Source organism: Macrotis lagotis, chromosome X, assembly GCF_037893015.1.
Source record: "Macrotis lagotis isolate mMagLag1 chromosome X, bilby.v1.9.chrom.fasta, whole genome shotgun sequence".
NCBI lineage: Eukaryota > Metazoa > Chordata > Mammalia > Peramelemorphia > Peramelidae > Macrotis > Macrotis lagotis.
Genome location: NC_133666.1, coordinates 192354542 through 192378011, shown reverse-complemented (window position 1 = coordinate 192378011; position 23470 = coordinate 192354542). Strand labels below are relative to the sequence as shown.

Below are 23470 nucleotides of genomic sequence, written 5' to 3'. Positions count from 1 at the left end.
TTGAATTAGTTAGATGATTTGGTCAATTAAGTTATTTTGCAATTTCTCCTATTAAAATAATAAGGAAGATGGACAGTGAATATTTTAAGATTCTCTGCTGGTTTGAATCAGTACCATGACTGATTCAAAACCCAAATTGTATTTTCATATTAATTTTATTTCAAATAGAAACTAAAATTGCAAACAGTTCACATATTTAACTGTCTCTTAATGCTTGTGTCTCAGGGAGTAGAGTGCTGTGTCTGACTGTATGAGATTCTTCCTCCTGAGTTCAAATGTGACCTCAGACATTTACAGATTCTGAGACTCTGGACAGGTCACTTTGTGTCAGTTTCCTTATTTGTAAAATGAGCTGGAGAAGGAAATGGCAAACTACTCCAGTATCTTTGCTAAGAAAACTCCAAAATGAGTTCCTGAAGAGTATGACATGACTAAAAAATAATAGAATGACAATAATAATCATTAAATGTCCCTGGCCCCTCAGTTTCTTCAACTATAAAATTAACACTTTGGATTATATAATTGGATCATAGCTCTAGGGACAACATAACAATATTTTTTCATTACTATTCCATTTAATCATATTTATTCAGTGGATTTGTGAACTCAATATTAATAGTTCATCCACTAGTATAAAATCCAACCAATATGTGCTCTTCATCCTATGTGGCTTATGTCTGTGCTTTCTCACCAGTGGGAGTCTGTTCAAAATATTGAGACTCTTTAGATCTCTTAATATCCTGGGTTCATCATTCAAAGGATTCATCATCATAGAATTATTGCAGACAGAGACTTGAGAGGTCATTTAGTCCAATCTTCTCATTTTCCAGTTGGGAAAAGTGAGACTTTGAGAGGTTAAGTGACTTCTCTAAGATCATGAAGGCAGTGAATAGAGCTAATATTAAAACTCAAGTCTTCTCACTCCAAATCCCTTTCTTCCTCATCATATTATTTCATCATTTCTTAATCTTTGCTTTGATTTGGTGGGGAATTAAAGTATCTTCATTTTGTGTTTTTGATTCTTTCTTTTGACCTTTTCACTGTTCAATGCTTCATGCAAGATAATCCCTTGGCATATCTCATTTGCCTGTATGGTTTTGGTAAAATGTCTTATCTAATGTAGGATGGGGTGCTTTCAGGAAGATTCAGGAATATTGCCAAGCAAGTGAAAGCTTTACAGACATATTCATATATTTCTTTCACTTTGTGGTTGAAGGGCAAGTTCCCAAATGGGAATTTTGCCTTTGTGGTTACATCAGCCAAAGTAAAGCTTTCTTAAATTGCAGTGTAGAGTGGAGTGTTTATAGAAGCAAGTGTTTATAGGAATCCTAAAGGGGGTTTCTTGAACAGACCATTTAGAACTTTCCATGATTCATACTAATCTGATACTTAATTTTTGAAACTTGATTGGCTTTCCCTGGCCTTCTCAGTTTTATTGCCTTCTCTCTGAGATTACTTCCAATTTTCCCCTGTATATATTTTGCATTTATTGTTGTTTACATTATTATACCCCCCCCGTTAGAATGTGAATTCTTTGTTAGCAAAGATTATTTTTACTTGCCTTGTTTTGTAGAAGATAATGTAGAGGATAGCTCATAGGAAGCTTGTTAATATTTAAAAAATGCTTTATAATGCTTGCTGATTTTCCAAATACTTGATGAGTAATCAGGAGATCATGAAAGTTTATATATATATATATATATATATATATATATATATATATTCAATTTATCTAGGAGTTTTGAATCATATCTACATGCTAGGGAATAGAAATAGGAATAGAAGACACTAGAAACATAAAATGAATGTATAAATATTATTAAGCACCTACTATAATCTAATGGTATATGCAAATGCATACATATAGTATACATATAGTATACATATAATACATATATGTTATATAAATAGAAAAGGTGATAAAATCCCTCCTCTATAGTATTAGGAGTATCTACAGAGTATCCAATTGGGAGAGATAATACAAATGAATGTTCAACTTTTCAGCAAATGATTAAGACATGGAAATTCTAATGATTCAATAGTGATATGGATGACAAGACTCGGGAATCCTTAGGATACAAGACTCAGGAATCCTTAGGATACAACAGTAGGTTGATGGACCAAAGAAGATCAACGAAGGGAAATTTCACAGAGGAGATGGAAGGATGGGAACAAGGGCATAAGTAGAAAGTTTGGCATTTTCAAGGACAAAGAAGACTTCTTTCTCTATGACTTCAAGCAACAAGGAGAGAATGGAGGACGATTTTGTAGTGATTTGATTTAGACTAGGGAATAAGAGAGTTCTCATAATGTATGACCCAGTTTTCCCATTTCCCAGTAAGGGAACAAATTTGTTAAAGTCTTTTAATGTGAGAGGAGGGACAGAAAATGTGGGATGAGTAACTGAAAGACAGAAGATGGCTCAATACAGAAGGGAATATTAGTTAGGGATGACTAAAAGGTTTGGGATATAGAAGTGAAGGCTTAAATGAGATTATCTGATATACTTTTATTGGACCCAGTAAGAACAGTTTTGTGACTTCATCCAAGAGTTGTGAGAATCATCCAGGGCTAGATGGGGTATAATCTTTTCTCCTAAACTAGAAATGATAGAGAGCTGTACTTGGGAACCAGAATCAAATGTAATTAGAAAATATTTAACAGAATAAATAAAAATACATTTAAAAATAAATAACATTGCATTTTACAACTAAGTTGATATGAAATTCTTAGTAATCCTTATGTTTACAATATTAGGTTGCATTTTTATTTGATATTGTCACCATTACCTTCTCTTATATTCTCAGTTTCTGTTAAGCCCACCCCCACCAAATTTCAGCTTAGTCAATTTTGCAACTTTAGATTCATCCTTAAATTGTCCTTCTCCCTCTTTCTACTGTCTGTTGCCAAATATTACTGATTTTACCTCCAGAATGTGTGTGTGTGTGTGTGTGTGTGTGTGTGTGTGTGTGTGTGTATCATATCCCATCTCCTTTACTCATATAGTATCCATCTTAGTTAAGGTTTCTCATGTAAAACAACAACTGTCACCTATGCCTAAATTTCAATATCCCTTCAAATTTACTTAATAAAATTACATATTCATAGACATTCAGAACTAGGAGGTGCTAGTAGACTAGGAAAGGATTTTGATCATGATATGCTATTTCTCCAACTCCTTCAGCTGACATTGTCTGGCAAGATATTGAAATTTTTTTTTATTTTTGCAAGACAGTGAGGTTAAGTGACTTGCCCAAGGTCACACAGCTAGGTAATTATTAAGTGTCCAAGGCCAGATTTGAACTCAGGTCCTCCTGATTCCAGGGCCAGTGCTCTATTCAGTGCACCACCTAGCTGCCCATAGACATTGAAAATTTTAATGATCATGTTTGCCATCTTGTCCCCTATCAATGTCCTTCTTCCCTAGCTTTCAAATTTAGTTTGTATACACAGTGTCGCTCCTCTGGTTATCCCCAATTCTTGATATATATTTTTATTTGATTTTCTTTGTATGTTCTGTTACCTTGTGTAGTATATATGTAAACCTTTTGGAATAGAAATTGTTGCATAGTAGGCATTTATAAATTTTTATTCTCATTTTGATCAAGAAATAAAATATTGGAAAAATCACAATCATTTATTAGTACTAGAATGGAAGCATTCATGAAAAGATAATTTTGGGGGTTTTCGGGGGGGGGGGGTTGCAAGGCAATGGGGTTAAGTGGCTTGCCCAAGGCCACATAGCTAGGTAATCATTAAGTGCCTGAGGCTGGATTTGAACTCAGGTCCTCCTGACTCCAGGGCTGGTGTTCTATCCACTGCATCACCTAGCTGCTCTGAAAAGATAATTGTTCACCTACATTACTATTGTAATTTTCTACAAAATTTTCCTGAAGTTTTTACATAAATTAAGAACATCCTCAATTATATATATATATATATATATATATATATATATATATATATATATATATATACACATAATAGTCATACATTCACAAACATTTTACAGAAGATCATATAATTTTGGTCAAAGAACTGTCTTGAAAGGTACAAAGAATAGAAGATCCTACTGTGATTATTCCTTTTTAACTATAAAAAAGTATTTGTTTACATAGGGTAAAATGCCTTCTTAAAGTTCTCTTTCAACAAAACATTGCTCATGATTATCTTAGGATCAGTAAAGATACCTTAGATATTATAATAATTTTCCTTTAAAATATTTAGAGGATTTTAAAATTTTCTTTTTTTATAAATTTCTTGGTAATTTTGCTAGAAATATGAAATTATGTCTTTTTTAAACCATATATTAAGATGACAACATGAATTCAGATTTTGAGGTAGCAATCATTGAATTGGGATTTTTTTTTTCATTTTCCAATTTGGTTTTCAGCCCAGAAGAGTTTGCACTAATTTATTTTTATTTTTTGTTATTAAAATATTACTTTGCTTTCTTGTCTCTTTAAAGTTTCCCAGTAATATTCATGTATTCAGGATCATTATAAATGTGAGACAATGATTCGTAGCATTGTAGTGTTAAGAAGGATGAACTCAGAGTTAAGAAGACATATTGACTTGCTCGACTGCCCCATATCCCCAAGTCATTTAACTTGACCAGTAGCTCATTTAGCTCTGTAAGAAAATTTGTCATTTTGCACTGATAGAGGAACTTGTTCATCCTTTGAGCTTATACCAATAAAATCAGTAGTTTAATCCAAGTATATATGATGCATATAAATAAGCATTATTTAATATTCATTTATTATGCAACTATAGATTCTCAGTTAACTACTTGTATATCCTATATTAATGGGAATTTCATTAACTGATTCTAAATCAGTAAAGAGAACTCCTTTAAGTCATTTGATCAATTTTCAGGAAATTTCTAGTGACTATATATGAATGAGTTTTGTGTATACTTAATAATAGAGTATAGTACAAAACTTTCTGGTAATTTGTATAACTGTGCCCATTACTATTTTTTCCAATAAATTTTATTTTCTTTCATATTATTATAGTTATTGCATATTTTTGTCTTTCATTAATCATTTTTTATGAACTACCTGAGAGAAGCCAAGCTTCTTTAGAAATCAGTTAAACAGGGATAGGTATTATCTGTATAGTTTTAATGCATTTTAAAAATAACCCATTTGAACCTCATAATAATCTTCAAAGCTAGATACTATGACTCTCCATATTTTACAGTTGAGGAAACTGAATTATTCAGAAGACAAATGACTTGCTCAAGGGTCACACAGCTAATAAGAAAGAACCTGAGGTGGAATTCAAACTCAGGTCTTCTAATGCTCTAACCACTGTCCTACCCTTTCCTCTCCTTCCTACCTCTCCTCCTCCCTTCCTCTGTCCTCTGTTTCTCTCTGTCTCTATGTCTGTCTCTGTTGATGTCAGTCAGCAACTCAATAAGCATCTATTAAATGCTACTTTGTGCCATATTGTGGTAAGCACTTGGGAAACAATGAAAGTTTTAAAAAAAATCCCTCCAATCAAAGAGCTTATGGTCTAATGGAAGTGATATTGTGGCTAAAACTCAGGAGAGAGTCTAGGAAAGGATATATAAGGTCTTGAAGTCTTTGGCACAAATATGCTTGGCTTCATGATTACTTTTGAGATCAATAAATAAATATTTTGTGTGTCAGAAACTGTTAAACACTGGGTATATAAGAAAAGACAATCCCTGCCCTCAAGGAACTCACAATCTAATAGGGGAGATGCCATGGAAATAAGCTATGTACATATATACATGATATAAGTAATAGGAAATGATTCACACAAAAAAGGTACTAGGATTAAGAGGGATTGGGGAAAACTTCTTGTAAAAGATGGGATTTTAGTTGGAACTTAATGATCAGTGAAGGGGGGGCGCAGAAGTGGACCTGGGGCAGAGATTTGTAGGAAGCCAGTAGTTAATGGGCAAGTCATGGATGAAAAACCAGCAAAGAAGATTGAGAAAGAGTGATAGGACAGATAGAAGCTATTATCAGTTGAGAGTATTGTCATAGTCTAAGGAAGAAAGTTTTCAAGAGGAAAAGGTGATCAACAATAATTGTTAGAAAAATAAAATTGACATATTTTGGCAAGATCTGAACAGCAGTATACATGAATCATTGGAACCATTCTGACTGAAATAATCATTTCCCTTTCTAGAACTTTACCAACCATTATTTTAATAATTCATTCAAAAATTTTACCAAGAATTGAACTGGTGTATAGCTTGCAAATTCTCTTCCCTTTTATTTTAACTGGGACATCTGTGTGCTGTTTTCCAGTTTGTGATACATCTGCTGTTGTTTTTTCCCCCATGATCTTTCACATTTTATTGATTGTAATATCTGCCAGGAGGTGACATGAGTTAATTCTTACAGAAAGCTACATTTTCTAAAGGAAGGAGAAACAGACAAAGTTCATTTCAGCCACAGGAAACAACCTGTACAAAAGAGAGGGCAGACCAGGAAAAGGAATAGTGCATTTGAATAATAGGAAGCAGGCCAGGTTTGAGGGACTGTGTAGTGAATGATGGAGTGAAATATCTAGTTAAGTTTTGGAAGGTGGATTGGCATTGCGTATGATGAACTCTACATGTCTAATAGAAGAGATTGTATTTTATTTTAGAGATATTCAACCTGTTTCAGCAGGGGATTAACATAATTAAAGCTATATTTTAGAAATATTGATTAGGAAATTGCATATATTGACTTGGAAAGGGAAGGAACCATTCTCAAGAAGACTAATTCAAAGCCTATTACAGTATTCTTGGAGAGAAGGTAGATGTATATATATTACTAAACCACAGTGGTACTTGTGTGAGTTGAGAGAAGGGTAGTGATCAGAATTAGTCTATGGATGAAGAACTGGTAAGACCTGGCACCTGAATGGATATTGGGGAGGGGGTGTTAGTGGTAGCAGAGAATGATTTTCAAGCTGTTTCCTATCTGAATGGCTAGTGGTACCTTTGAGTTCAGCTGTTCAAGCTGAATATTAGATGAGTAAATAAAATGTCTACAATATTGTTTGATAGCACAGAAATCTTCAGTAAATATAGTAAATCATTGGAAAAATCAATGATTCAAAATAGTTTGGGGGAAAAATGTATCAAGTAGATGATTGAAGGTCTCCAAATCATTCTTTTAAATGTAATAGGTATTTCCCTTTGGTGCTGTAGTTAAAAGACAAAGAAGAAATTAAGTTGTTCCACAAGAAAAGTAATTTCAGATTTGCGATGATCAAAGAAATCTGACATCATGCATTAAATATCTTATTTCATCACTCAGATTATTTTTTTAGTATGATGTGAAGAGAGCCTGAATATTTGGGTATTTCTTTTATTGAGAGCTAATTGCAATTTCAAATGACCTTGGAAACTTTCTGTTGTCATAATATTCAGCTGCCTTCTGCCAATCTAGTGATGAGCTTTATAAACTCATCTAGATTGATATTTGAGTGACAGACAAATTTTGTGTCCTTTGGTGCATAATGGAGACCTTTTTAGCTTGAATAGTACTTGGGAGAGTTTCTATTTCTAGTATTGGTTTAAGAAGCTTGGAACACATTGTTGTGTTATACTTGACCTCTTGAGAAGGAATTTTATTACATTATATTCCAATTGATAAGGGTGTTGATTGTATTTGGCAGCATTGCCAAAATATATTAATATATATTTATTCTGAAATAATATTTTAGAAATTACAATATATGTGGTTAATTGAATTTTGTTAAGATCTCCTCAGACTTTGTATTCAAAAAGTAATTTATAAAATAATGAAATGATATTGAAGTTATATAGTAAATATTCTTAAAAAATGAACCTTTCCTTATTTTTAGTAAAAGATAAAGATTTTTATGTAGTTGTAAATGTCTATTATGTGTAGCTTCTTTTTGAAAAAATTATATCACATGTGCTTATCTGTTTCCTTCTGAACTTGTTTTTCCTTCTTTACATCACCTTTTCTTTTTTCAATTTGCTATCCTTTTCTATCCCCTAAACCCTTTTGTCCCCCCAAAAAACAAATTTACCCCCCTTAAAACCAAAAATTCTTATATACTATAAATACAGTGAAGAGCTAAACAAATTCACATATTGGCCATGTCTGAAAATATGTAGCTCATTCTGCTCCTTAATTCTATCATCTCTGTCAGATGATGGTTAGCATGCTTCATCACAGGTCCCCTGAAGTCATTATTGGTGCTTGCATTGATCAAAGTTAAATCTTTGTTCAATTCTACTCCTATTTTGCATTATTTCATAAGCCCCTTTCATCATTTCTCATAGTTGTAATAATATGCCACTACAGTTAAATAGCACAATTTGTTTAACTATTTCCTAGTGCTAAGTACTCTGCTTAGTTTCAAGTTCTTTGTATAATAAGTAGTCTTTTAAATATTTAAATATTTTTGCGCATATGTTTTTCCCACCACATTGGGGTATAAACCTAGTAATAATAATAATAATGATGCCAGTGGGTCAAAGAATATGTCACTTTTGGGGGTATAATTCCAAATGCTTTTCAGAATGACAGTTTACATTTCCATCAACAGGACATTGCTATGCCAGTCCTTTTATATCTCCTTTAGCAATTGACATTTTTGACAATCTTATAGATGTGAAATTGAATCTCAGAGTCTTTTAATTTCCTTTTCCTTAGTGATTTGGAACCTTCCTTCATATGCTTGTTGATAGATTTGATTTTATCCATTGACTGTGTATTCATTAGAGAAATAACTCTTGTTATGTGTTTGCCCAATTCTGCAATTATCCTTATATGTTCCTGTGTAGAGCAGACCTTTATCAATATTTTTTTTTTTTTGGTTAGTGCTTTTGTTTGTGCAGAAACTTTTTAGTTTTATATACCACATTTCTCCATGTAAAAAATGCACCCTTTTCCAACAAATTTGGAGTCTAAAAACTGGGAGCATCTTAAACAGTGATTGTAGGTTTTTTTACTTGTATTTCCCACTTTTTCAACTTCTTATCTTTGCTCTCGGTATTTCACATTTGTTACTGGTATATTAGATTACTTTTTATCACATTCTGCCCAGAAATGGCTCAGAAAAGTTTTTCATACAGTGCTGAATTCAAGTTCAAAGTGATCTAGTTTGCAAAAGTGAATGGAAATTGTGCTGCTTGAACATCAGTTTGGACCTATTCCAACTGAGAAAATAATTGGAGACTGGCTACAGGGAAGAAGAAACCCTACTGAAAACGCCCAACAGAAGACGACCACAAGAGGCAAGTCAGCCAAATGGCCTGAGTTAGAGAGGGAAGTGAAGAGATATATATTGAAGAGCAAGGAACCAGTGGAATTCCTGTGTTCATAAAGATGGTTCAGCAAGAGGTGAGAAGAATTGCTGATGAAAAAGAAGTGACTGATTTCAAAGGACACAACTAGTGCTTTCAGGTTCATGAAACAGAATGGACTGAGCATATGTTCACACACCAGATTTGCCCAGTGACTTCTTGTGGTCAACCACAGACAAGAGAGCACAGGCAGGAGAGCATCAGAGCCTCTCCTAAGACAGTGATTTGTCATCAAACACAGATGAGGAAGAGCTAATAGATGGGAGTTTTGATAGTGATGAGGAGTTGTATGAATTTTATGATGAATAAAACTTGAATTCAATCACTTTGTATAATACATTTTTTTCAAATTTTGGTTCCTCAAAATTTAATTCATCTCATTTTACTTTCTTATTTCCTAGCAGCTTTTGTTGAATAGTGAGTTCCTTGTTTCTGTAAGGCTTTGGGAGTTTATTGACTACTGTGTACAACAATATGGATTTTCTTCTAGATTTTGTATTTTTAATCTTTGTTTTTATCTTTCTTACTGGAAGAGGATTAAAAATGACATTACTTTGTCTGAGTCAGGGTTTAATGTATTCAATTGTGGCTGATCAGACCAATATGAGAATGCAAAAACTATACCACAAGTTGGGCACAGATAGTCCATTATGAGCATTTGGAATGGAGGCGTCTCCAGATTTGCACATTTCACATTGTTTTTGAGCTACTGCTTGATTTATCATTTTATATCAGATACTGCCAGGCCTGTTTCCTAAATGCCCTCATGGATTTGTTAGACCTAATGCCATATAAGAAATACCAAGTTTAAATGATTAATTTTCTTCTAAAAGTTAATTAGCTTCCAAATGTTAAAGCTGAGTTCTATGTCTTTAAAATTTGATGTTACATAACATTACTGTAAATATTCTGAAGAGCCTTCTTGTTATGTCCTATAAGAGTGATAGAACTGAGCATGCCTATTAGCCATGTGATTGACATTTCTAGAGCCATGCTATTAAAATATCGATGAGAGAAAATATTACTTGGATTTAAATATGCAAAGTGCTTTATTTATAATAATAAAAATCTGTTATCAGAGGTTTTTGTATCCAATGACTCAGAATGGTTGAGTAAATTTATGGCAAGCTAATATGATAGAGTATTATTGCAACGTCCAAAGAATATAAAGAAACCTGTGTCAACCAATGCAAAGCAAAGTGAACAAAATAAAAATAATATTCACATTGGCCATTTATCAAAAATTATTAAAATAATTAATAGCACTTTTCCTATAGATTTAGTAGGACTACCATGTAATATTAATATTTTTATTAAAAATGTATAAATTTTAGTAAAAATAAAATACGGAATTTATAGGATTTTCTTTTTCCAGATTTGTTTAGATTATGAATTTCTTAGTATGTTAATTTTTTAAATGATAATTATCCTTGTGAATAAAATTTTGTTAATTTTAGCTTCATTGTGCCAAGTATTCTTAGTCAGTACACATTTACTAAACACTGTACCATCACTTTCTTAAGTGGGGATATAAAAATGGGGCAAAAGAATACTCCTGCTTTGAAGGAGCTCAAAATCTAATTGGGGAAAGAACATGCAAACAACTATGTACAAATTTTATATACATAAACCGCACATAAACACACATACACATATAGACGTGTGTGTGTATATATATACACACACACATACACACAATCATAGGCATACACACACAAGATTAACAGGAAATAGCAGAGGGAAGGTACTCTCATGAAGGGGGATTAGGAAGGGCTTCTCATAGAAGGAGGAATTTTTAGATGATACTTTAAGGAAGCCAGGAAACATAGATGGGGGGGCAGAATATTCCAAGTAGGGGAATAACCTGTGAAAATACCTGGAATCTTTAGATGGATTAAAGAATTAGGGGAAAATTCCATATTTACAAAAATATTTATAGTTGATCTTTTTGTGGTAGAAAAAAACTGGAATCTTAAGTTGAAGGAAGGCATTATAAAATAGCACCTGAAGGGGAAGTATAGGAGTAAATACTGGAAACGTTGATTTGGGACCAGTTTGCCAAAAAGCTCAGCTGCTTGAATTACACTATTTATATACGTGTTTTTCTGTGATGTTCCAAAATGTATTGTAGTTACTGTTTTTAATCCTATGTTGAATTTTAGTATGGCAGGAATTATGTTGAGGAGAAATCAATCAAAACCACCCAAATAATGGTTGGTCTAAAGTTTATGCTCTTCTTAGACTTCCCTTCTTCTTCTTCTTCTTCTTCTTCTTCTTCTTCTTCTTCTTCTTCTTCTTCTTCTTCTTTTAGTTTTTTTGCAAGGCAATGGGATTAAGTGACTTGCTTAAGGTCACACAGGTAATTAGTAAGTGTCTGAGGTGGGATTTGACCTCTGGTGCTCTATCCACTAGAAGTCTAGCTGCCCCTAGACTTCTCTTTCTATTTATTTCTTCTTTTGCAAACTCTAGATAAACTTTGGTTTAAAATGAACATATCTGAATTATTCTTTCAATAAAGATTTATTGTTTGTTTATAGGCTCGTGGGCATAGGTACTATTCAAGGTATTCCTTTCTTTGCTTGATATCAATAGGGAAGAAATCTTGTTATCTCTTCCCCATACATTATAAAGCTCCTTTTTGACTCAAGAATTTTGTGTCTAGAGATAATGGATTTATATGGGAATTTTTTTCTTATTGTTGTTGTTCATCACTACATCTCCTAGGTAATATTTTGTTTTGAATGTGAACTGGATTTGAGTAAGGTAGATCTGTGCAGTCATCTACCTTTTCTTTCTCCTCCAGAGTCATTAGAGTCCAGTGGTAAGACAAAAGTCAAGACACTGGCAAGGAATCTTTCCCCTTTAGAGTATAAAATTCTTGTGGGCAGGGATTGTCTTTATTTTTCCTTAGCGTTCCTTAGTGCTAAACACCCTTAACTAACATATAACTGCTTGTTAAATTGAAGGGTTGTGGCATGATGTCAGTTTTTGGTTGAATATTCTAGAAATAGCTTTATAACCTGTTTTTTTTTCCTGATCCACTTCTAGGGGCCCTTTGCTGTAATAAGAATAAGAAGGCAAATGTATAGCAACTTTTTTTTAGTTTTTGCAAGGCAATGGGGGTTAAGTGGCTTGCCCAAGGCCACACAGCTAGGTAATTATTAAGTGTCTGAGGTCGGATTTGAATTCAGGTACTCCTCACTCCAGGGCCAGTGCTCTATCCACTGCACCACCTAGCCACCCCTGTATAGCAACTTTTAAAACAATAACATTATAGCAATGAACTTTTGTTTAATATAGTTATCTCTTCCACATTGTGTTGTTACTGTGAATAAAATTTTTTGGCTTTCCTATTATACCAGAAGAGAAGACTGAATTATTTTGATATTAAAATATAAAAGATATTGTATTATATAATACTACACATATATTTTCTAATTTTCTACATTTGTAAATGTTTCTCTGTATCATCTTTGGCTTCTACAAAACTCTCTCAAAATTTCCATTTAATTTCTTACATGATATATCAAAACTGCAATGGGGAAAATCATGATGTGGAAGGGTATAAAGTCATTAGAAATCTACCTAAGTAGTAAAATTGAAAAAGGAATTGGACAAATAGGTTAGAATTAAGGAGAGGTGCTTAATGGATTAGGATATTACTTCTTTGTCTTTTAAATGAAAATTCTTTACTCATGTATTTCTTTTTCTCCCCCCTTCATGTTGCAGTGTGCAAAGATCCACCTTACAAAGTAGAAGAATCTGGGTATGCTGGTTTCATTTTGCCAATTGAGGTTTATTTTAAGAACAAGGTATGTAACATTCATTTATTATGTTATTGTGTGAAAAACCTCTTTGAAATCTATTGAATAATGTATTGTGTAATAATGATTATGCAGCTGTTTTGATGTGCTAACATTTTAATTACTAGAATATTTTTAAATCAAATTTAATTTTTTTCCCCTGGGAATACTGTATGATATTATACTCAATCAGGAATAGAAGAGTAAGTTTCTAAAATAGTAACAATTTCAAATTTGTCTTTTTCTCAGATTTTTAATCTTCAGTAGGAAAAATGGGTAATATTTCAGGAAAATCATTTTGTAGAAGACAAAATTATTGCATGTATGTGATAAAGAGAGTGGAAATTAGGTTTTGATCCTTGAAATTTAGCATTGTTCCATCTAATCATAATATCAGCACCAGAACCATCTTTAGTGATTGATACTTTGAATATATGTAAATATATATATGTGTGTGTGTGTGTATATTTATATATTATATATATATATGAACAGTTTGAGATATTAACAGATTAAAATGAATTTAAAAAATATTATATGTTACATACAATCTCATGGAATATGTTCTAAAAAGATTAATGCTTTTTTCCCCCCACAGTCCAAGTTCACAGAGCTAGAGTTTTCTAAGGTTTTTGAAATACACATATAGTGTAGTTAGAATGCAATAAGCATCCTTGTCATCAGGAAATGTGTTTTACTAGTATTGGATTTTTGGGGTATAGGAAATACAGAAAAATCTGTTATTTAGAATTGGATTTCCTCATCTTCTTCACCAAACTATAATGAAGATATTTTTTGATCTTTTTTTTTAAATCCATGTATAATATGACTGTTACAATGATAGCTCCTTACATTTGGATATCACTTTTAGCACTTAAGATAGAATACATTCCATACACTTTCATTCCAATAATAGTTTGTAGACTTTTTTACATCAAATTAATATTTTTTCATTCATTCCTCTGACTCTCTTTGACGGTGTGGACCTCTACTTGCTCCTTTTTCCATCCTACAAAACATTGCAATTAAATCCATTAAATCAGATGAATTTTTCTGTTTTGTAGATTGGATCATAGAATTTTTTTTGTTCATAAAACTTCTGTAATATCCATTACCTAATGAATAAAGTATTTCTGCCTCCTTAGCTTAAATTGCATGGTATCCATAATCTGTTGGTGTGTGTCTTATCTCTTACTATTCCACTTCACCTGTCCTGTGTTTCAGACATTATTTTCTGAGAATGCAGAATGCTTTTTCGGTTTCCCTAATTTTGCTTATATGAGACACTATTCCTTAGCCACCTATTTCCTCTTTATTCCTTGAGACAGTCTAATGGAAATGGCTTTCTCATAATAAGTACTTATTATTTGCTGAATTTGATTTAATGATTACAATAACAATAGTGAAAATTTATATAACTTCTGTGTTGTACCAAGTACTGTGCTTGCACAGTTTGCAAATATTATCTCATTCTAGCTTTACAACAACTCTGGGAGGTTGATGCTGTTTTTATCTGCATTTTATAGAAGAGGAAACTGAGGCAAACAGACATTAAGTGACTTGGCCAGGGTTATAAAACCTAGTGCATGTCTGAGTCTGAATTTGGGTCCTAGAGTCAGAAATACCTGGCTCTAGGTTCCAATCTCTACTTACTCCTGAGTCATTGAGCTGCCCCAGTCAAAATAATCAAAGGAAATCCTATCTACCCTTCAAAGTCTTATTCTTCTTTTACTTGCTTCTTGAAGTCTTTCCTAATTCTTCCATTCAGAAATGATCTCTACTTCTCTTTAAATGGTGATCTCACTTTTCTCATGCATTTGTATTGCTTCCTCTTGTATTGTATTTACTTATGTTTCTTGTTTGCTTTATTAAAAGGTAAAATCTCTTTCCATCTGGGTCTAGCAAAAGATCCTCCAGTTGTAGGTGCTTAATAATTGATGAGTGTATAAATGATTGTAGTGCTATTTTACCAAGATATTTTGATGTAAACAACGTTATTACCAGTAGCACATTGAATCCTTTGTTATTTTGAATTTTCATTTGAGTCATTATATTTATGGGATCCACAGTGTGAAGAGAGGACTCATGATGTTTGAAGACTATATTATTGCAGACCAAGCTCTTGTTTCCATTGACCAGGGCAGTTGTAACTAAGAGTGGGGAGGCTTAATATCTGGAAGGTTGTTTATTAAATGTTGCTAATTTTGTTTTTGTTCTGATCCCAATATTTCACGGAGGATATCTCCTAGTTGTGGAGAGGTTATAATTTCTCTGGTAGAGTTGTCTAAAATCACAGAAGCTTATGGTTGAAAGCCATCTATTCCAAAAGTCTCTTCTTCAGGAAGTCCATACAACTCTGCTTGAATATCTTTTTTTTTTTTTTTTTGGCAAGGAAGTCGGTTTGTGACTTGCCCAAGGTCACACAGCTAGGTAATTATTACGGGTCTGAAGCCGATTTGAACTCAGGTCCTCCTGACTCTAAGGCCAGTGCTTTTTTGACTGCTCTACTTAGCTGCTGCATTGATAAAAGGCAGGCCATTTCACCTAATGATATTGCTTATAAGGGGATGGCAGAGGAGTGTGTTTGTGAAAGACTGGACAGAGGTTGAATTACCAAACCTTAGCTACTGATTAAATGTGGGAAGAGAGAAAGATGAGTCAAACTGACCGATTTGCAACTTAGGAAATAGATTATATAGTTGTGGTGCTATTAGTTACAAAAAATTATTTAGAAATAGCAGGTTTTGTGATAAACGTCACTTTTGTTACTGGCTATGTTAAACTGTCTATATTTTACTTCTTTCATCTGAAAATGAAAGATGTAAACTTTTGTTTAGTCATTTTAGTTGTATCCAATTCTTGTGACCCCACTTGGGGTTTTCTTGGCAACAGTCCTGGAGTGGTTTGCCATTTCCTTCTCCAGTTCATTTTGCAGATGAGGAACCTGAGGCAATCAGGGTTATGTGTCTTGCTCAGGGTCGCACAACTACTAAGTTTTTGAAGTCAAATTTCTATTGACTCTAATCCTAGCAGTCTAACCTTTGTGCCACCTAGATGCCTTAAGAAATTTCCTTTTCCCCATGTTTTGTATCGAGTTTAAACTGAGTAATCTCTTAAATTCCCACCTGGTTAAAAATACTATGATCATGTAAATAACACTTTATAAACATTATAGCAATTTTATATTTCCATCTTTACAACTTATCTCCTTACTGATGTGTATAGCTATTTCTCAGGTGTTAAAGAAGTAATAGTAGGAAACAACTTAGTAAAGTTGAGGCACAACTTGATAATATTCCATTATTTTTTATTTCTTTTTTGTATTTGTTTTTTGCAATGCAATGGGGTTAAGTGGCTTGCCCAAGGTCACACAGCTAGGTAATTATCAAGTGTCTGAGGCTGAATTTGAACTCAGATACTCCTGACTCCAGGTCTGGTGCTCTATCCACTGTGCCAACTAGCTGCCTCTATTTTTCTGTTTCAGAATTTTAATTAATGAGCATTTATAGTCTCTATCCTTCCCCCCCCCACTGATGTTGGAATGAAAAAAAAGAAAAAAACTCTTGTAAAAATATTCTTAGTTACACAAAACAAATTATCATATTGACCAAATCTCAAAATATACTTTTATTCTCCATATTTAATCTGTCACCTGTTTGGAGCTGTATAACAATAATCGTTGAATGTTTTAGTAACCAGAGCCCTTAACCCTTAAAGTTGTTGGTTTTTACATTGTTCTCATGGTATAAATAGTTCCTTTAGTTCTATTCATTCCATTCTGCATCAGTTTATAACAGTCTCTCCATTTGCTTTAGGACCCCCCCCCCCATTTTTACTGCATGAGAGCCTTCCTTTCTACCTCCCCTCCCCTCCCCTCCCTCTTCCCTTCTTCCTCCCCAATCAATTAATTGACTCACACAACTTATTAAGTGTCTGAGGCTGAATTTGAACTCAGGTCCTCCTGATAGTAGAACCAGTGTATCCACTGTGTCACCTAGCTGCCCTAATATGATAGTATTTCATTATATTTATATATCACAATATTTTCAGTTTTTCTCCAATTTATGGGTATCCTCTTAATTTCTAGCTCTTATAAATATTTTCCCACATATAGCTTTTTTTCCCCCTTTTTTTAATCTCTTTGGGGTATTTGTAGTTTTCAGTCCATTAGGTCAAATAGCATATGAACAGTTTGGTAACTTTTGGAGCAAAAGTTCCAAATTATGTTCCTGAAAAGCTGAACTAATTCACATCTCCTATGCATTAACATGCCTATCTTCTGATATTGTCTCCAGAATTTGCCATCTTTTTGTTTTTCAAGCTTTGCTGATCTGACAGGTTTAAAATGGAATCTAGTTTTTTTCTTTCTTTTTCCTAATTATTTGTGATTTGGAGCATTTTTTTTTCATAGATAACTTGAATTTCTTCCCTTGAGAATTGACTCCCCATTTATCAATTGGGCAAAGGCTCTTATTCCTAAAAGTTTGAATCATGTCTTTATGTATCTTGGAGACAAGACCTTTATCAAAAAATCTTGCTGCAAAGATTTTCACAATTAAATCTCTCCTCTGATCTTAGGTACTTTGGTTTTGTTTGTGCAAAAGCTTAATTTTTACATAATCAGTATTATTTGCTTATTCATCTGTGATTCTCTCTGCCCCCTCATTTCATCATAAATTCTTCTCATATCTAAAAGGTAATTTCTTCCTTATTCTTCCCATATAATAATGATGTTACCCTTTAAATCTGTGTCTTATTCATTTGAAGCTTATATAAGCATATAGTATGAGGGTCTCTGAGACTTTTTCAGTTTGTTAAATAGTGAGTGTTTCTGCAATAACTAGGGATAGGACATAGGTGGAGAGGAGTTTTGGGGCTTATTAAACACCATTTCTGGAATATATTTGGTAAATGCTATAAGATATTGGTCTATGCTTGATTGCTATTCTGTTTCTGAAAATTTTTCCCCCCCAGATAATGAATTCTTAACCCCAGCTCTTAAGTTTTTACATTTGTCACACACAAGGTTACTTTAGTTATTTGCTACTGGAAACTGTATGTCTGTTCTGTTCCATTGATCTACCTCTCTATTTCTTAGATAGTATCGGATAGTTTTGATAATTACTGCCTAATATAGTTTAGGCTGTGTGTCACTGCTAAATCTCTTTCCTTTCCTTCCCCCCCCCCCCACTTAGTTCCTTTGATATTCTTGACCTTTTGTTCTTCCAAATGAATTTCTTTTCTAATTCAATAAATTTTTGATAATTTAATTGGGATGACATTGAATACATACATTAGTTTTGATAAAATTGTTATTTTTTCATTATATTGATCCTGCCTACCCATGAACAATTAACATTTCACCCATTATGTAGATCTGATTTTATTTGCACAAAAGGTGTTTTAAAAATAATTTTATTCATACAGTTGACATGGGCATCTTATTTCACACCTGATCTTATTGGGAAGGCTTGAAGTTTCTCTCCATTAGAATTATGCTTGTTAATGGTTTTAGATAAATCCTTTTTAAATCAATTTAATAGAATTTTAATAGAGCATTATAATTTATCAAAAGCTTTTTCTGTATTTATTGAAATGATCAATATTTTTGTTACTTTTGTTATTGCTACAATCAATTATGTTAACAACTTTTCTTCTGTTATACCATCCCTGCATTCCTGGTATAAATCACACTCGGTCATTATGTATAATCTTGGTAATTTTTGAACTTGTATTTTAATAAAGATTTTTGCATTTATTTCCATTAATGAAGTTGGTCCATAATTTTCTTTATAATTTTTTTATTTTTCCTGATTTAGGTATCCGTGTTGTTTGTTTCATAAAAGGATTTTTTAGGACCCTTTTAGCCTATTATTCCAAAGAATTTATTTAATATTGGAATTAGTTGGTTTTTAAATGTCTGATAGAATTCACTTATAAATCCATCTTACGCTGGAGACTTTTTCCTCACCTTAATTTTTACAGATTCTAACTTAGTGTTTAATAGGGAATTTTTAGTTTGTTCTTCTAGTTTTTTCATTGCATGCCCATTTCATTGATCTGTTCTTTCTCTATTTTATTTAGAAATATACATTTTCCTCTGATTACTTCTTTTGCTGTATGCCATTAGTCTTGATATTTTGCATCAGTATCATCATTCTCTTTAATGAAATTATTGGTTTTTATTATTTTTTCTTTAACCCACTTATTCTTTAATATTACACTATTTAGTTTCCAATTAGTTCTTTTTACAAATTAGTTTTTAATCTATGTTTCTGTGGTCCTTTATTAAATATAGTATTTATTGCAGTGATTAAAAATACTTTTAATATTTATGATTTTCTTCTATTAACTATAAAATTTTAATGCCCTAATATATGATCAGTCTTTGTAAAGGTACCATGAACCTCTGATTAAAAGATGTATTCCTTTTTATTTCCATCATACTCTGGTCAACCAGTTCAGATATCTTATTACTTATTCAAAATTTTGTTTACTTATACATCTTATTTAGATTTTAGATAGATTTATTAGTTTTGAGAGGGGAAGATTAAATTCTCCCACTACTGTAGTACTACTATCATTTTCATATATAATTTATTTATCTTTTAAAAATTTAGATGTTGTTACATTTGTTGCATATAGGTATTATATTGCTTCATCGTCTGTAGTACCTACCTCTTTCCAAAATGCTATTCCTCTTTTAAACAGTATATTATTGAATTTTGATTTTTAATTCATTCTGCTGTTAATTTTGGTTTTATGAGTGAGTTCATCTTATTCACATTGAATTTTATAATTACTATTTGTGTTTTTTCCTCCATCCCATTTTTCTTCACTAGTATTTTTCTCAGCCTCTCTTTTTACTTATTCCTTTTCACCAGTCTAATTTACTTCTAACCACTACCTCCTCATTTCACACCCTTTTAAAGAATCTATTCTCCTCCTCCTCCTATTCTTTATACTACCCACCCCTTTAAAGTTCCTCCCTTATCCTGTCTTCTAGTCCTCTTATTTCTTTATAAGTTTAGAAGCCTTTTGAAACCTTTTAAATGTGTGTTGTTCGTACTTTAATTCAGATCTAATGAGAATTAAGATTCCAGCACTACTGACCCTCCATCCCCTTTTATTCCTCCATATCAGTTCTTCTTTTATATCTAATATGAGATATTTGTATGAGATAATTGTTCCCTTTTGTGTTTTCCTACCCAGTTTTGTTTTTTAGAATCCCTCAGTCATACTCTGGTCAACCAGTATCTTTCTTTCAAACTAGCCAAGTAATGATGACAGTCTTAAGAATACTGATAAAGTTTTCATGTGTAAGACATAAACAGTTTAATCTTAATGAATTACTTTTAATTGGTCTTTAATGTTTTCCTTATTTCTTCTGAATCATTATCAATTTGCATTGAGTACTATTTTTTGTCCCAAATACTAGAAAATGTTTTAGTTCATTAAATGTCCCTCTATTTTTTCATTCAGTATTTTATGTACTCAATTATTCTGGTTAAGTTATTTTTGGTTGCAACCCCAGCTCTTTTGCTCTCCAAAATATAATCTTCTAAGATCTATAGTCATTTAGTGTAGAAGTTGCTAGATCTTGTGAAATCCAAAGTGTAAGTCTGTGGTATTTAATTTTTTTTTCCTTACTTTATAATATTTTCTTTTTAACTTGGAAACTCTGGTTTGGCTTGATAGTCTTTCAAGTTTTTAAAAACTGTTTCTCATTGGTAAATTTTAAAAAATAATTTTTTGTGATGTATCTGTCAAGATTCTTTTTTAAATTATAACTTTCAGTTCATCAACAGTTATATTTTCTTTTTGATCTTTTCTCCAATTTACTTGTTTTTCTAGAGATGTTTCAAAGTCTCTTTTAGTTTTTTGTTCTTTTGATTTTGTTTTATTTCTTGGTGTCTTATAACATCATTTATTTCCCCTTTTCCAATTCTAGTTTTTTTTTAAAGATTTTATTTGAGTTTTGAGTTTTACAATTTTTCTCCCAGTCTTACTTCCCCCCCCCTCCATGGAAAGCAATCTGTCAGTCTTTATTTTGTTTCCATGTTGCACATTGATCCAAATTGAGTGTGATGAGAGAGAAATCACATTCTTAAGGAAGAAACAAAAAGTATAAGAGATAACAAGATCAGACAATAAGATATCTGTTTTTTTCCCCTAAATTAAAGGGAATGAATAGTCCTTGAAATTTGTTCAAACTCCTTGGTTCTTTATCTGGATACAAATGGTATTCTCCATTGCAGACAGCCCAACATTGTCCCTGGTTGTTGCGCTGATGGAACTAGCAAGTCCATCAAGGTTGATCATCACCCCCATGTTGCTGTTAGGGTATACAGTGTTTTTCTGGTTCTGCTCATCTCACTCAGCATCAGTTCATGCAAATCCCTCCAGGCTTCCCTGAACAATTCTAGTTTTCAAGGAGTGATTTTCTTCCTTAAGAATTTGGACCCTTTTTTTTCATTTTTTGACTTTCTTTTTAAAATTTTGCTGATTTTGTTGATTTGCTTTTATTGTTTCCCCTAATTTTCCCACAATTTATTTTACTTGATTTTTGAAGTCCCTTTTAAGGTCTTCCAAGAATACTTGTTGGATTTGTGAACATTTGAAATTACTCTTTGGGGTAGGAATGACTTTTTTTTAACCTTATTCCCTTTTTTCTGATTATGATCTTTTTAAATTATAATTCTATTTATTTAAGGCAGTGGGGTTAAGTGACTTGCCCAAGGTCACACAGACAGGCAATTATTAAGTGCCTGAGGCTAGATTTGAACTCAGGTCTTCCTGACTACAGGGCTGGCCCTCTATCCACTATGCCACTTAGCTTCCCCTTATGATCTTTTAAACCATAGTAGCTATCTGAGGTTGGGTTCTTTTTCATTTGCTTGCTCATTTTCATTTTCATTTTGTTTCATTTTATTTTTTTAGCTTATTAGTGTAATCACATTTAATCTCGACTTGTTGTTAATGTTGCTTTAGGCCATAAGTTATTTTCTGAATTCTGTCAGGGTCCTTGGTTACCCCTCTATTCTTCTAATTCCTGTCTAGTGTCTTCAATTATATTGTCTTTCTGCCTGAGGCACATACTTCTCCTTGCTTCTCTTCTCCCATAACCTTTGCCAGAGTCTCCACTAGTCAACACAACTAGGCCTGACTGACATCAGCATCCCTTATTCAGCTGTCTGATTTTTCTGTAAATTCTCAAGATCTGCTTCTCCAGGTTCTCAAGGCTGCTTCTCCAGGTCTAGTTGTTTGTTGATTCTTGGGAGTTTGCTTGGAATTGATTCCCTTCACTTGGACCAAACTTCAGACCCTGGAGGTTTTGTCTTTACTGAGGTCCTTTTAAGTTATCTTAAGTCAGAGGGCATCTTATTTTCCTTTTATTTTTCAGTTCTCTGTTCACCTGGAGGTGATGTTCCATTCATTTATGGAGAAAATTTGGAGAGCCTAGAATTTTCTAATTTGCTCTGATTATCTTCCCAGTATCTCCCTCCATATTTTATGTACTTAATGTGTTCTACTTACTGACCATAAAAAGAATATTTATAAAGAATTTTGTAGCCTATGTTATTTTATAACATTGGATCTTGTAATGTTCATTTCTGATACATTTCTTTCTGAAAATTTTAAATGAAGTTGACAATAAGATTATATGGTCCATTGGTAACACCTACCATTAACCTTTTCTGGCTTTTTACCACAAGGTTGCTGATCATCACTAAAGAGGATCATGAAATTGTGCTGATTTTATCTGAATATTGGCTTCATTGCTATGCTGGAATGTATAGCTTTTTACATGATAGATGCAGAAGAAGGAATTTGTTTTAATTAAAAAATATTTTTAAGGGCATTCTCAGTTATTTTTATTTTAGTTATTTTCATTCCCTCAAACTTTTGACAAGAGTGAGGATGTGTGTGTACTTATACATGCATTTGTGCACATATATACATACACATATGCATGTACATGCTTACATGCACAAGTTTATGGCATTCAACTGTCTAATAATCTAGGATTTTTAAAAATTTTTTAAATTAAAAAAATTCTTCCAAAATTATTATTATGAAGTTTTCTGCATTATGTCGAAATTAAAATAAAACATTTTTTACCTCAAGTAAAAATTTAAGATTGAGATGATGATGATGGTGATGGTGATGGTGATGGTGATGGTGATGGTGATGGTGATGATGATGATGGTGATGGTGATGGTGATGGTGATGGTGATGGTGATGATGATGATGATGATGATGATGGTGATGATGATGATGATGATGATGATGATGGTGGTGGTGGTGGTGGTGGTAATGATATCGATAAAATTTATGTAGAATTTTTAAAGTT

At 32.6% G+C, this 23470-nt stretch overlaps 1 protein-coding gene across 9 annotated transcripts in view; it reads left to right on the top strand.

The window, feature by feature from the left end:
• Positions 1–23470, top strand: part of MLLT3 (MLLT3 super elongation complex subunit) — a 363248-nt gene that overhangs the window by 212778 nt on the left and 127000 nt on the right. For all 9 annotated transcript variants that reach the window (XM_074208795.1, XM_074208796.1, XM_074208790.1 and 6 more), the window contains one exon: positions 13043–13125. In XM_074208795.1, the coding sequence (XP_074064896.1) occupies positions 13043–13125 (83 nt within the window). The remainder of the gene's footprint in view (positions 1–13042; positions 13126–23470) is intronic.